This window comes from Aplysia californica, unplaced genomic scaffold, assembly GCF_000002075.1.
Source record: "Aplysia californica isolate F4 #8 unplaced genomic scaffold, AplCal3.0 scaffold00915, whole genome shotgun sequence".
In the NCBI taxonomy this organism is placed as follows: Eukaryota; Metazoa; Mollusca; class Gastropoda; order Aplysiida; family Aplysiidae; genus Aplysia; species Aplysia californica.
In genome coordinates this window covers 45,693-61,426 of record NW_004798185.1, presented here as the reverse complement: position 1 = coordinate 61,426, position 15,734 = coordinate 45,693, and the positions used below count along the sequence as shown (strand labels likewise).

Below are 15,734 nucleotides of genomic sequence, written 5' to 3'. Positions count from 1 at the left end.
CCCCCCCCCCTTTTTTTTTCCCCCTTCTCTCTCTCTCTCTCTCTAACACACACACACACACAGACACACACACACACACACTCACACACACACTTTCTCAGCAAAAAAGGGAGAGCGGATAATTGATAGAAAAGTCGCAAAAGAGGGCGAATGCCAGGGGGGGCTTTTAAACAGCGAACAAGCTGCAAGGGAAACAACTGCAATTATTTGTGTTAATATAAAGAAATACTAGTCGAGTAGCTTCCCTTCGAAAACTTATTTTTGTGGGAGAGTTTTTGTTTTCGGGTTGGTTTGTTTTTTTACTTCCCCTCGGAGTAGACTACATAAAAAAAAAGAAGAAAAATACATTCTAATTATAATCTGAGACATCATCCCAGGGCAAATCTGTCGGTTTTGTTACTTTTTATTTTCACTTTTTCTTTCCTGTTGTCATCATCAATGCCTTTCACCCCTGGCAGGGTATAAGCCACATACAAGCTCCTTCCATTTATCTCTGTCCTGAGCCATCCTTCCAAGCTCGTTCCAAGTGAGCTTCATTTCTCTCATGTCCCTTTCCACACATCTCCTCCATGTTTCCCGTGGCCTACCCCTGCCTCGAGCTCCCTGTGGGTTCCACTGCAGTGACTGTCTTGTGATGTTTCCGCTGGGCTTTCTTAAGGTGTGTCCCATCCATCGCCACTTTCTTAGTCCTATTTCTACTTCTATATCCTTTTGCTTTCCTGTTGTACTGTGCAATTTTTCTGTCTAAGGCAAAACGGGTGGCTTGTGTTGTGGCATCGGTTGTTGAGTGGTTAGGTTACCTAACTCATAATATAATAGTGAGGTCATGGGTTCTGGCGTTCGAGGCTCAGGCTCGATGTTGTGTCCTTGGAAAATGCAGTTTACACTAATCTTCCTCTCTTCACCCAGGTGTGAATGAGTATCCAGCCATAGACGACAAAAGATCTCATCAGTATGTTAGTGTTTTCACCCCTGTAAAATTGCTGCTTGCAATGTATGCTTCCAAGGAAGTTGAGATAGTTTCAGAATGCTTTCAAGTCTGCTGAAGTAACAATACAAACTGTAAAGCGCATAGAGCTTGCTGCTGAGCAGGAATTTGCTATATACAAATGCTATTTATTACAGATATATTATTATTGGATTGCAAACAAAGCATAAGAACACAGCTATATAAATCAGTGCATAAAACCAAACAAAAAGACTTTGTTTTATAAAAGACAAATTTATTTGACTCTCAGTTATAATGTTACATTTTTTTTAAAGGCGATGGCCATATAAGTCCACTTCAAATTCGCATCAATACTATAAGGCATTTCTCAAACGTCAGTACACAAGGAATGTAAAAGACCCTCAGCTGTAAGCAGAAACATCAGCTGTTATCAAAGTAAAAAAAAAAATGCAGGTAAAAATATTTGTTTCAGTACATTAAATTCTAACGACAAATATATTCTTCCCATTGAAATTCATAATATACTGACAATAATTACAAAATGCAGGTTCAGCAGAAAGTCAAAATGATACTTTAATACTTACTAGGTATTGCATTCCACTGACTGTGAAAAGATTTTCCGGCATCCATATATGCTGCCTGAGAATATATCTTATTTAAGCTTACAGGCACTCATAAAAACTCTTTGACTTAACCGTAATCCACAATGGCAGACAAACCCTCAAATATTTGTATGATTTATAAACTTGAAACACACATTCATTCACCTTTCTAGAACCACAAAAAAATTAGAGGAATAGAGGAAGCTCATGGCAAAATCTTCTGAAGTGTATGTACAGACAGTTTAGTTTTAGTAAAGAGTTTTATGGCACTTGCAACACAATTAGGTCATCTAAGTGCAGAAGATTACTGCTGTTACTAGAAAAGCAACACAAAAAAAAAAAGGAGGAGAGATAAGGACAATAGATGTTTGATAGGAAAGAAGGAGCAAACCGCACCACAACACTCATACAAACAGCCCAGACATAGGTTATGTCAAGGTGAAAGACAGACAGTTCTCTTTTCACACTAAAAAGCCTGTCAGCTGTATATTGCATACATGTACAAGGTTATTTAATAAAAATATGAACGATATCACATCCAGAAAGTCTAGTAACCTTACAAGAGCAACACAGAGTTTCAAAAAAGTAATTTGTCATCATACAAAAACAGTTTTTCACTCTTAATTTATGGTACAGAAGGTCCCACTTATAACAGTTTCAGTTATAACAGGATTTCAGCTATAGCGGGCATAAAATAAATCCCAAAAACTGATCTCATATACAGTAGAGAAAACCGTTTTTTTTATAACAGACATTCGGACAGATATGATCCACTGCAACAGTGATCCAACTATTGGCATCCTAAAACAAACGGACAAGAAAGCAGAAAAAAGCAAAATGAAGCAAAACAGCTAACATTGATGACACATCGTACCTACACGACTCACAGAAGGCCTAAGTTGATTGTGTACCTATATGTTTTGATGTGTCATACTCTGTGTGCAGGGGAGGGAATGTGGGGTGGGGGGAGGGGGAACGCTAGATATACTTTGGTGTTGATGCAAATCATGTAAGTGACTTAACACGACCTTGGTCTAGCACATCGTTCACATTGTCTGCCCATAGGCTGGCGAGACTTGTTACAGGAATAAATGACTGAATGTAAAGTGGGCATTGGGCGCTACATCTGTTGCATACCTATGTATGCTCCTTTTCCCAAACATGGTAACTATTCTATTACAAATACTTGTAAAGTGCACAGAGCATGCTGTTGACTTTATAGAGCACTAATATAAGCCACGTGAGTACAAATGCAAGTATTATTATCATTTTTATTACCCGATCATTTCAAATGATCACAGGAAAAGAAACCAGAAATAACAGAGAGACTGGTTGAAGGCAATCTATGTAATAAAAGTGTTCCCATTGTTTAATCATTAGTTACAGTGTATGTGAACATGATCCCCGTCCATAACAGGGTTAAGCTATACAGAGACATCACATCAGTCCCAGCAGTCCTGTTACAGCCAGGGACCACTGTATAGGTCAAAGGAAAAAAAAATATAACTAATCAGACAATGACTTGAAATACTCAAGGGTATTAAAGAGGCTATCTGCCAAATGATTTTTTAAACACATAAACAATACATGTCAAAGGCACCGAGTTGATAATTTCACTTCAGCTGTAATGAAAACTTTATTTCTTCTGGTTGTCAACAGATTCTTTCAGCTAAAAAAAATATATAGTTACTACTTATTCCATAAACAATAAATATGCCTACAGCTGTCATAATGATTATTAGAAAGAACATCTTGGGCTTACTCAGTTCATAAAGAAACAGAGTTCAACAATCACCATGGTAAGTAATTGTGAAAACACGTTGCACTGTTTTGCACACCAGTCAGGTCTTCAAACCAGTACTTGAACTTGAAAAATTGTGATTAAATCCAAAATCTACTTATTTCACAAACTTAGAAACCTAACACAAATGACATGAAATGCACAGCAAGAGCCAGAAAAATATGAATTAAGTTACAGAGCTTGAAATGTTAAAATTTGCACAGAACGATATCATGAATCTACTCGAGATTGTTCCTAACTAATTATTAAAATGATATCAATGATGTGTTTGAAACTTTCAGATTTGCCACATAACTTGTTATGTTATGCTAGTATTACACTTTCACGCTAGTATGATGTTTCAAAAAAAAACTCTTAAGCCTCCAAAAGCTAAAGTGAGTACAATATAAATGCTTCAACACATTTTGTCATTCAAGTCTTTGACTTTTACCTTATTTTTCAACAAAATATAATGTCAGCTCTCATGATTCATAGAAATACATGTTTTTTCACCCTGCAGAAGCTTTTCGTTGGATACAAGATCACTCTCATGAGACTCCTTTAGAGGTGGTGAAAGATAAACAAGAAATAATCAAGAGAAAAAGTTCCACCAACAACCTTCCATAGAGTAGTTCCAAGAAGTTACTGATTTCTGTGAACCTGACCCTGACTACAAAAAGATGAAATACGGAAACTAAGCTAAAGGATCTGTTCCTTTGAAAAGTATCCGTGGGAACTTCCACACATCCGGGTGGCCAAGATGAGACATATAGTTGTAGTCTGACTTGCTCCACTGAAAGGGAGGCAAATCGTCGTAGGTGGGGCTACTGATGGCCAGGAATGACAAACTCTTGAACAGGTCATAACTGATCAGCTGGAAAATAGAAAGAAGAAAGGGCAAAGCATGAAGCATGAGAAAGTCTGAAAATTTTAAACGTGAAGATCAATGATCTTAAACATATTATCATACTGATCTTAAATAGGTACATCATACACAGAGTTTTATAAGAAACGGTTGAAAAATCTTGAAGGTCACATGTACACATTAAAGGTCCCTTGGTGGTTGAAAACTGAAGAAGAGTAAGGCCTTAGGCCACCACCCCAGCAAAATCCAACATTTCCCTACAATTTTAACGGACGCATCACACCTGCAAAATAAAAAGATACAACTTTACATCTTCTTTGATTAAAAACGTACTCATGATGTCTCTCCTTTGGAGCATATTATAGAAGTCAAAATCTGAAGATAGGAAGGGAGGGAAGGAGTACCTGGGCCATTTACTTCCACTATATCTACCACCCAGGTGGAGTTGTATCGTGCATACTACTTTAAGATGCAAAAGACCAAAGTACTCTTTTCCAAAATGTGAGAAATCTTCAGCATGATTGTATAAAAGCATACAAATTGAAGTACCCTGGAAGATGCTTGTGGGTTATTAACCCTGTATCAAGTGATTTACATAAAGACTCCATTTGAAACAAAGAAGGGCGGCGTCACTAGAAACTTGCTTTACAGAATTGTCATCTTCATCTACAAAAACTAAAAGCTCACTTTCATGTATTCAAAGGTTCATTTAATGTCAAAGATTATGTAGAGAAATAATATACACACCCTTATAAATTTAACAAAATAGTACATTTCATGAATAACACTAAAAAAGAAGCAACTCTCATGTAAATCACTTTTTTCGCTTCATAATTCTAAGGTAAAGTCACTTTCATATATTATTATCATTTTATGAAATCTGCAACCTTACCCCATTTACGTACTCCATGGAGCAATCTTGTATGCTATACTGCAAGTTGGACAAATCTCTCTAAAAAAAAAAACCCAACCCAATAGAACTGTACTAATTAGGAGCATAAATCATGCACTTGAATAAAAAATAAACCAAAAAAAAACATGACCACCCTTACTGCAGTTCTCTATGTATTATTTACAGAACAATTACCTTCATGTCTGTGCCAATGTGAGGTCTGTGCCCAAGTGCACCAAACGGGTAGGTCCCGTTAGCTGGGTTCAAGTCATCACGGCAGGAAATGGCATTCTCCGCAGAGTATGGAGGAGTGCAATTGCATCGAGACAGTGGGTCATTTTTGAAGTTGTTGTAGCTGTGGGATATGAAGAAAGATTGGATAAGATATGAGATGAAATGAGATGAGATGAGATGAAATGAGATGAGATAATACTCCGTTGTCCCAGTGGAAAATTTACAGTGGTTTTACAGGCAAGATTGACAAAAACATTTATATAGATATGCATACAATTTATATTTGAATACCAAGGCCCCAAGATCTGGAATGCTTTACCAAGTACGTTGAGAGAATTCAAATCTTTTGATTCATTCAAATGTCAGCTGAAGTCGTTTCTGTTTTTAAATTAATAAGATGAATATTTTGAATAATTTTCTTTAGTCAGAACACAACGTTTCATGTTACTGTTGTATGTTGTACTGTATTGTAAAGCGCTCAGAGCCTGTGTACTTTATTCGGGGTTGAGCGCTATATAAATGTCATTTATTATTATTATTATATTGCATATTATTTTCAACAAAGATATTAACACCAACAGAACACTGCTTAAACTTTTATTGTAATCTTCTAGTGAGACTAATAATGTTTGCAAATTTTGAGCATAATCCACCAGCCTCCCCTCTTCAAATTCTCAAGGGATCCGCCTGTACGTCTTTTAATTTTCAGAGTGTACAGGATTATTTTTTAAAAGGCCTGTTGGCTAAAAGTTGAATAAATGAGCAATCATTTAAAATACGAAAAGGCGACAAACTTCCAGATTTTTAACACTTTTGACAAAGTGGTTCTTCTACATACCGCATGAGCTTAGTCATGGAGTCTAGGTCAGTGACTTTTGGAACATCTCGTTTGTAGATGAGTGCCCGTGGGTTTTTGTCGTACGTGAACCAATCGCCAAACTTCTTCACCAGTGGAGGCAGGCCGCTCTTGTTAAAGATATCAGGAAAATATCTGAAATAAGAAGGAAAAAAAAAAAGGTCAATAAATGAAAAGTATGTGAGTCCAATTGCAATAGTTTTTCCAATAATCAGAATTGGTATCTTCATATACGAGGGAATAAAAAGCTGAATTTCAGAAATGTTTGACACTTTTTTGACTAGATTGATAAGTGTCATGAGAGTCCAAACGCTCTTTCTTTAATCTTAATATGCACATCGTTGGCCAGTCAAACAATTCAATGAGAGTATTTTCTTTTTTAATTACAGACTCATGGAATAATTAATTCATTAAGGATCCCTCCAGTCAGAGTACAGTATAAAGTACACTTTCTCTAATAGGCACCATGATGTACAATACAAGATGAAATAACTTACGGGACATTGTAGCTTCCAAAGTAAGATTTCTCATAAAGGTAATCTGTGAGGTCAGCGTATTCAATTGTGCCTCTGCAAAAACAGTAAAAATGATTCAAAGGACATAGAAACTTAAATACTTCTAAAAAGATTAGATTTCACATATACATGCTACAAAAGATTCTCTGTTAGCAACAGTCTTGTGACATAACTTATTTGAAATCATTTTGACAATGTGCAATGTAGTATTAAAATGGGAACAGGCTCTAAAGTTTCACTAGAAAATAGAAGAAACACAAAAAGTATCTTAAATCTAATAACACAAAGAAATCATACGAGAGTCGTTTAACAGAGCCTTAATTGCAGCCCAATAAAGATGTGTACACATGATTTTTTTTTAAAAAGCATGTACACATAAAACTATCTCCAACATAGCAAAAGGTTCTTGTTGTCCAATTTGTGCTAAAGGAAATTCAAGTCACAATTGTCTAAGTTATATTTTGAAGACAAATGGAGGAACAATTTTTTAAACAATATGTAGAAGGTATGTAATAACCGTAGATATAACATGGATAATGTCAAGCACACTCAGAAAGATAAGTGGTATAACGTCTAAACTTATCCATCCAAGCTGTAGATCGTTGTGAGTTTGTATTTGCAAATGTGCATATGTACGTATATGTGTATGTGTGTATGTATGAGTGTATGTGTGTGTGGTGCGTGCGTGCATGCGTGAGTATGTGTGGGCACGCGTATGTAACACTATGTGCCTTTAAAATTGATTTGTAAATCCATAATGTGTATCAAGTTAAGCGCATAGAGCATTGCATAAGTGGATATGCACTATATAAATGCAATCCATTATTATTATTATTATTAAACTTACGGAATTTGTTCAATGAGATAAAATGTTCCTGGAACTCCGGTCTCTCGAGAAGGTACAAATCTTTTATAGTCCACAATCATCCACTGGTTGTTGTATCTACAGACAAATGGTAAGACAATACAGATCATTACCAATTTAAACATCTCAACAACAAAAAACAACCACAAAAACCCATCTACAATGCTCACCAACTTAATCCAGCAGAACCCACGTAAGTCATCCACAGTGGTTGTATCATATCTTCACTTTATAAACAAAGCTTTTCCTAGTCTGTTTTACAAAGCAACAAAAAAGTTAATCTCTTACCAGTGAAACAAATACAAACACTACATATCATACTCCATAATGTAATACATTACAGTTGTTATCATTCCATATCATATTCCGATCTAAACGATAAAAATCTGCTACTGTACCAAAGTACAACAGCAACACTAACATCCTGCTGATAAAGTCAGGAAAAAACTACTCTTCTACTGAGAGGCAACTCTGTTTTGAAAAGGTACAAAAGGATCTAAAAGAGATTTATAGACGTTTTATACAATGGAAGAAAAGAAATTTCATGCCTTTGTCACATAAAACAGCACACATAACTTCTGCACCACTATGATATAAACAAGTAAACACTCTAAAACCACTCCTGCATAAAACAGCAGACAGAATTCCATACTCATATTATTACTGCAGTAAAACAGGACCAAAAAATTACATGTTTTCTTTGGATAAGATATAAGTTTAGATTTATTAAAAGTTGTACAGAATTTCCAACACAGCTAGGTCTTATAAGTGTAAAAAGATATGAGGTGCTACTAAAGAATGACACACGAAGAAAAGAAGGAGGAGAGATTAAAAAGATGCATGTTGGATAAGAAAGAAGGAGCAAACCACACCAGACCACCCTTCAACCATATCATCCATCTTTGGATAAGGTAGAATTAACAAAGTATACAAATTCACAGGATGAAACAGCACAACTTACGTGCCACTGTTGTACTGGGCAAACAGCTTCGACCAATCCAGGCCAGATGAAGCCAGCCTATTGGCCACCATACTGCGGAATCCTTCCATCACCGCCTCGGATGTAATGTACTTTACCAGCTCCGCATTGGAGAATCCGATGGTGGTTTCCTGACTGACCTGAAAACATAGTTTTAAAGTTGACTAAAAAGAAGAGCAAAACACGGTCAGTTTACACAAAACTTCACTGTCAAAGCACTACTAAATGCTTATTTCAATTTTTACTGTGTCTATAATAAAGTACAGGATTAACGCACACCAAAAACAAAACCAACAAAAAAAAAGCAAAAAAGCGAAGAAGAAAACTTTCTCTTTTGGTTTTCTTTGTGCATGTACATATAAAAAACCACTGATTCAAAGCATCCTTAAATTGTGTGCAAATATAAATGCACGTAACAACTTCTATTTTTTTCCTTTTTAATCCTCAACTAGCTCCCAACCCACCGTGCATGCAACTGGCTTTTACTTTTTCTTTTCATACAGAGTCTGTTACCCTTTATTCAATAAACCTGACAATGGCCAGACAGAAACGGAATTAAAGAAAAAAAAATTGAATTTTATGCAAATCCGATCCGGGCTCTTCAACAAGTTAAAAAGAAACTAGAGACCTACAATTTTGTCGGAGTACTTGGCAGGTCTACTCTTGGTCCACAGACCAAAGAATCTATACTTGGGACATTAGAAGCTTACCAGTCCAGAGGAGATAGCATAGAAATCGTCTCCAGACATCAGAGGTCCTGGGTATGAGGAGAAGGTCATTGTATTACCAGGCGCCAGCTCTGAGGAAGAGAGTATAAAATAATATCCATGAAAAGTTATTTATAAAGGAATATCCATTAAAAAAATACTATCCATGAAAATCAATTATAAAATAATACCCACAAAAATAATGTATAAAATAATATTCATGTTCATTATTTATAAAATAATATCCATGAAAAATTATGTATAAAGTAACATCCATGAAAATTATGTATAAAATAATATCCACATAAAAATATGTACATATCGCAATGTCTGCACAAGAGCACGACATTTTTGTAGGAGTAAATGACATAACATCTGTGTAAGTGGACATCACAATCAAAATTGTCCGTGACAGCCACCCATCATCGAGGAGAAAAGTGGTTGTCTTACTACAGAGGTGGGTATCTTGGACAGTGTCATTAGAATGTAGGAAAAATGCAAGGGGGAGTGGGAAGTGGTCCTTTATGCACTTTATGCAGGTGATTGTCTTGCAGAGGTGGCCATTAGAGCAGAATTAACTTATCTTAGCAGTATGTAGAAACATTTTTAAATAAGAAACAAAACCAAAGAAAAGGATAATAGTAGAGTCGGAGTACATGTCATAGCATCAGTACAAGTTGAAAAAGTTTGTGTCTTTCGAAACAGAACATTTGCTTAAGATTACAAAACAATAATATAGGGCCTAGGTGAAGTAAGCATACAAAATGTTAGGTTTAAGAATGTAACATTTGCATCTGGCAACGTGATAATAACAAAGCAGAAAAAGACTATTGTATAAAGTACATTGACCATGTCACACAACAAACATGAGGGCACGAGAAACAAACACCACTAAAGAGGACATGCAATTTAATCTATTCAACAATGAATTAATAATTAGTGAGGGGTGCTGACAAAATGAGTTATTCTACTTCTCGCAATTCATGAATGGAAATATCAGCTAAAAATCGACATAATGGTCAAATTTGTAGATTTTCAACCAATGACATTTTTTTTCAAGTTAAGGATGTCTTTTATAATTTCATACTTATAAATTATACAATCTCAATTTAACCTATCAATTTCCATTGGGCTAAACTACAAGAAGTAACTAACTTTGTCAGCAGGCCTCACATTTGCTCAAAATAGTTTCCTCGCTGGTTTAGTCATTTTGTCTAAATTGTGTTTTCTAACTGACCTTTACTACCAGCAGTCATGTGTAGCTCAAAAGAGTAGCGCTTCAGAATCCTCAGCATGGAAGACAGGTCGCTCCACGTGTCCTGAGACACATACAGGTCTGTGTTGCCAGGAAGTAGACGGAGCAGAGCTGAGCAGCGACCAGGCCCAAAACTCAGAGATGGGTCAACGTTCTCCTTCGTCAACTGTTCTGAGCTGTCGGGGAAGAGATTGGACAGATCCTCCATGTCCCCGCCCACCTGCCACATGCTGTGAAAAGAGTTATAAAACAAACAGTTACAATTGCTTTTAGTTTGAGCAAAGAGTAACACGTCAACATGATAAATGTCGATTAAACATGTGTAAAAGGTCTTTAAAAAATCACACAGTAACTTACTACACGCCAAGGACATCAATGTCTGTGTTCAGCTTGCCAGGGTAATTGGAGTATCCATCCTGAAGGCCAGCCATCTGCTCCAGATAGAGTTGAACCTGCAACCAGAGGAGAAAAAAAAAGACGAAAATGTTATGCAGTTGGTAATCAATGACCACAGCTCTAAAAACAAATTAACAATCAATCTAGAAAAAAATCTCACCCATGATAATCGCTGCAAACTCATTTAATTCTTTTTCCCCCAAACTTCAGAGATATTGCTAAAAACTGAACTGAGTTTTTCTATAGATATTATCAGTATCATTGTCTTGCTGCATATCATAAGAGAATTAATGGAAGATTTAATGAAGAGCTTCCACAGTACATAACATTAAGCTTTTTGATGCAAGACCAGCAAAGAAAACCAAAACAACAAAACAAAACATTACAGTAATGTTTTTCTCAGCCTAATTTTAACGTTTAAAAGGATTGGATCTATAAAAAAAAAATGTTTAACATGAGCACATTTGTTTTTTTTGCTCATGTTTTGGGGTTCTGGACAAACCCTGAATATTGTGCATTAGGTAGGGGTCATTGTGTACCACTGAAACGCAGAAACGGAAAAAAAATTTAACTCAAGCAACTATTTTTAAAAAACAACTCAACAGCATTAATCATAATTGAAAGGTAGTACAAAAAATACTCACATGATACCAATAAGGATCATCAGCAGCCTGAGATTTGATCTGAGCCTTCATCCACTCAAGATTTTTCTCAAAAAAACCCTTGAGGCCTTTACACTTCAAAGACAATGGCTCGGGACAAAAGCCTGCTACTGTGTTAATCCAGTGCATTTCCATTAGGGGTCTGAAAAAAGGAAAAAAGTGCATGAACCAGACTATGCTTTCCCTGAATATGACATACATGCATTTCTTTCCAATCAAATTCATTCCAAATAGAGGGAAAAACAAAAAAAGGAAAAGAGAGGTTATTTCAAGAAAGAAGGTAGAGCATTGAAGCTAGTAAACACACACACACACACAAAATAGAAAAATGAAAGGTCAATGATGATCTAATGATTTTTCAAATACTCATAGCCCAAAATGTACACAATAGTAAGCACTTCTCAGCAAACGCATTAGACAGAACACACTTCTAGACATCTGATATTAATAAGGGAAAGAAAGAAGCTATATTGTACTAAAAGAAAGTAGGCTATAAACCAAAGAACAGATTCGAAAAGAGTAGCATGGTCATGTGCCACAACATTTTGAAAAGGGAAAAATAAAAAGAAGAATTATTAAAGTATACATACCGTGTGATGTGACCTTCGACGAACCCAGCAGCATATGCTTGCATGCTGTCGCTGTAGGCTTGTTTCCCGCCAGATGTTGTGGTTACATCCAGTTTGGCCCATCTGAAATTTAGCAAAATTCAGAAAAGTAAGCTGCCAGTTTCAGGTTCCCCATGACATAGCTACTGCCTACAGTTTTTTTCAGCAGACGACTTAAATTCTCAATTTTCCTGATTTTCACTTAAATTTGCATATTGAAGTCTTCCATGAAATGTTAAATGGGCTGATGCTGCATTGGAATATGTGACACTAAGCAACTTAAAGTGCAAATTCAAAACTTTTGCAAAATATGAAATGGCCAAAATGTGAAAGAAAAAACCTTCTGTTTTCAGCATAAACTCATAAAATTTCCAGCAAACTGAGGCAATGCTAGTAAAATGTAAGCACAGAAAGAAGAAATGGCAATGGATGCAAACCATCTAGGGAAAGAATTATAGTTAACCTTTTGTTAGGACAATAAAAATTTCAACGCAAGAGGAAAAGATTATTTATGATTAAGTAGTAAAAACTAAAAGAAGTAGATAGAGAAGATCACATCAAAGTGCCAGTTGGATTCACAAATAAGCTGAGATAGACAGAAAGAGAGAGCATAGAGACACTTGTAGGAAGACAAAAAGAGATCAGGAAGACACAAATTTGAAATGTTTCAAAAAGTGTTCCATGAGCACACAAAAAAGCATAATATCACACACAGCTGCAAGACAAGATGCTTTGTTTGGGGGTTTTTTTGCTACAAAACCTGTAAAGCAGAATCAAACAGATCTGCTCTTTTCTTCAGCAACAAGAACAGTAACAAAGATAAAGTCCAGAAGTTTTTCATTCATAAACATATCCAGTTTCAGAGTGTTCAGAGATCATATTTTCAGCCAAAAAATTGAGCCCAGGCTTTTGTTCTATCTTTACATTACCAATTTTACACTTCCTCTCCGATGCCCATCAGTACCAGAAGAGAGTGACCTAGTGGTACACCCTGGCTCATTGCACTTTGTTTCACTCCACAAATTATACTCTTGAGCGCAGCTTGGCACTGCTGGACACACTGAGAGAGGGGAGTCAGATTTGCATCGTTTTTTTTTTACTGGGTGGGATGTTTGCAAATTCTTTTTGATGATGATAGATTAATTCAGTAAGCTTTTCAAAGCAAGGCTCCAAAATCCAGACTGTATTATTTGAAGTTTACAAATAACACAGAACAAACTAAGATCAAACAAAAAATAATAATTTTCAAAGGATTGTCAAAGAAAAAGAAAAGCAAATTTAAAAATTAAGCGTTTCAAAAGATTAATTAATTTGTTACTAGTAAATAAAATAAAACTTTCAAAAAAAAGAAAAACCCACAAGTGCCTCAGTATAGTACCACAGAATTCATTACTCACGACCCCACTAACGTCCCCCCCCCCTCCCCCCCCCCGTCCAACCGAACCAGATTCTTCTGAACTAAAGCCTATTTCCATCTCTGTGCCAAGATAACTGAAAGCTGTGAACCGCCGCAGTCAAGGCTTTAATCATTAAGAACTATATCTCTGAAGACTGTACAGTTAACAAAGCATAATCCACACTTCTGATCAGTGATGAAAGATAATGGTATCAGGCATCTATCAGCAATTATGTCTCCTTCAGAAGGCATAGAAATCATTGATTAGACTCTAATCTGAAGAGTACATTTGACACCTATGCTGATAATGGATCCCATAAATTGCAACATCGTTTAAATTTGGTGGTCAAAACAGCACTACTCGGGTAGGTGTGAAGGAGAAATGTGTAATCAATAAACAAAAGTGCTAAAATGAGATATATCTCACAAAAGTTTATCCATTCTGGATAAGGGTATTCATTTTATTAGATTTAATCAGTAGAAGTGTATAGTCACAGTGAGTCGGGATTGTCCGCACCAATTGATGTTTCGTACAAAAAGCAGGTAAAGAGGAGAAAACATTGGGGGCAGGGGGTTTAAGTTTTCAAGCTGATCGATAATAAATCAACAAATAAGGGTTAATAGTTTTAGGGAGTGAAGGTAAGGCATATTTTTATGTAGGGCGGACAATGAATCAGATGATCAATTTTGTTTTAAGACTGGCCAGTGATCATGAACAACAATCAACAGGAAAACATTCCTATCACGGTGACATTAGTGACTTCCAAGGATTACAACGTAGGCAGACCTGACACACTATGAAATCTAGAAATCAGGATCTCTAGGGGAAAAAAATCAGGATCTGGTGAAAAGAATCAGGATCAACAACAAAGTAACAGCAGAACTAAGAATAACATTGATTATTTGTATTCGCAATTGTAACAGTTATCAGGCCATCATCGGTGAATTCTGAGAGGTAACAAAAGCAAATGTAGATCTTGAGAATGTCCCAAGTCAGAATGCCAAATCGATAGTTGAAATTATAACACTTGCGAGCAAAGATCCAACATAATCTGGGGCGAGTCAACTACTAAATGCGGCATCAAAATTTCTTAAAATAATGCTCTGAGTTCCTACTGACAAAAAGAGGTGCTCCCCACGACACAATAATTTTTTTTTTAAATCTGATGCAACAGACATAAAAAAAAAATCTGGATGATCGCAATCAGGGTGCTCAAGATTTGAGGCATAAAAAAATCAGGATATCCCGGTTAAATCAGGAAGAGTGGCAGGTCTGTGTAGGTCACAGATCGAGGTTTACGCGTTAATATTCCATTCGAAAAATGAGTTTTTTAGTCGGGCGCAGGCATACAGACCTGACAATAGAGATATCATCACCGTCATTCATCATTGTCGTAAGTCAAAATTCGATGTTTTCAGGAAAAGCAAACAACCATTATTTCAGGAAGGACATTGGTAGTAGCAGTTTGGTAAAAGTTTTACTGCACTTGCAAGTGCAGGACATTATCTTGATAAAAAGAAAAGAAACTTGAACAAATCAAAATCCAAAGTTAGAGATTTTTCAGAGTCTTTGTAGTGTAGTGTTTAAATAATACAACCTAACACAACTATTATTCACCCACCATTCCATCCCCCCAAACCACTGGCCGTACATAACATCACACATCTGTCTCTGATACCTTATTCTGAACTCAAAATTAAGCAAAGTTGTCAAGTCAAGAAACAGGGAGAGTATTGCACTTCCAGGCTGCCATATATTTACCCCCTACTCCCTCCCCCCCCCTCCCCTTATCAAACCTAGGTCACTCAGCGCAATGGTTGAGAATTCCCGCAAAACAGGACCCCAGGCACTGTGATTGACAAGTGTGTATACAGTCAAACCTGTGTAAGACGGCAACCCATTGTCAAAGAGAAAAGTGGCCGTATAAGTATAAGACAGGTGGCCGTCTTAGGCAGGACTGGTCAAGATGAAGAAAACAAACCATTCCCATCTGAGGTCCCAATCGAAAGTAGCCGCATTGTTGTTGTTTTTGGTTTGTAAGTATTTTGTTTGTAAATTGTATTTTGTTGCTGATTTTGCACAAGGGTGACAATAAAACGAAATGTATCAGACGAGGAAGACTGAGTGTCATGTTAAAACAAACACATGGGTCGCCACCACCCGGAGAACGAG

The 15,734-nt window shown here is 36.4% G+C and overlaps 1 protein-coding gene across 1 annotated transcript in view; it reads right to left on the bottom strand.

Moving 5' to 3' along the window:
* Window positions 1-1,202: 1,202 nt before the first annotated feature.
* LOC101851230 (putative phospholipase B-like 2) overlaps window positions 1,203-15,734 on the bottom strand; it is a 17,899-nt gene continuing 3,367 nt past the window's right edge. The window contains exons 2-12 of the mRNA XM_013089278.2: window positions 12,148-12,249; window positions 11,540-11,699; window positions 10,857-10,951; window positions 10,482-10,729; window positions 9,248-9,336; window positions 8,520-8,677; window positions 7,541-7,636; window positions 6,676-6,747; window positions 6,161-6,313; window positions 5,284-5,443; window positions 1,203-4,205 (exon numbers count right to left, since the gene is read on the bottom strand). Of these exons, the coding sequence (XP_012944732.1) occupies window positions 4,026-4,205; window positions 5,284-5,443; window positions 6,161-6,313; window positions 6,676-6,747; window positions 7,541-7,636; window positions 8,520-8,677; window positions 9,248-9,336; window positions 10,482-10,729; window positions 10,857-10,951; window positions 11,540-11,699; window positions 12,148-12,249 (1,513 nt within the window). The 3' untranslated portion in view covers window positions 1,203-4,025. The remainder of the gene's footprint in view (window positions 4,206-5,283; window positions 5,444-6,160; window positions 6,314-6,675; window positions 6,748-7,540; window positions 7,637-8,519; window positions 8,678-9,247; window positions 9,337-10,481; window positions 10,730-10,856; window positions 10,952-11,539; window positions 11,700-12,147; window positions 12,250-15,734) is intronic.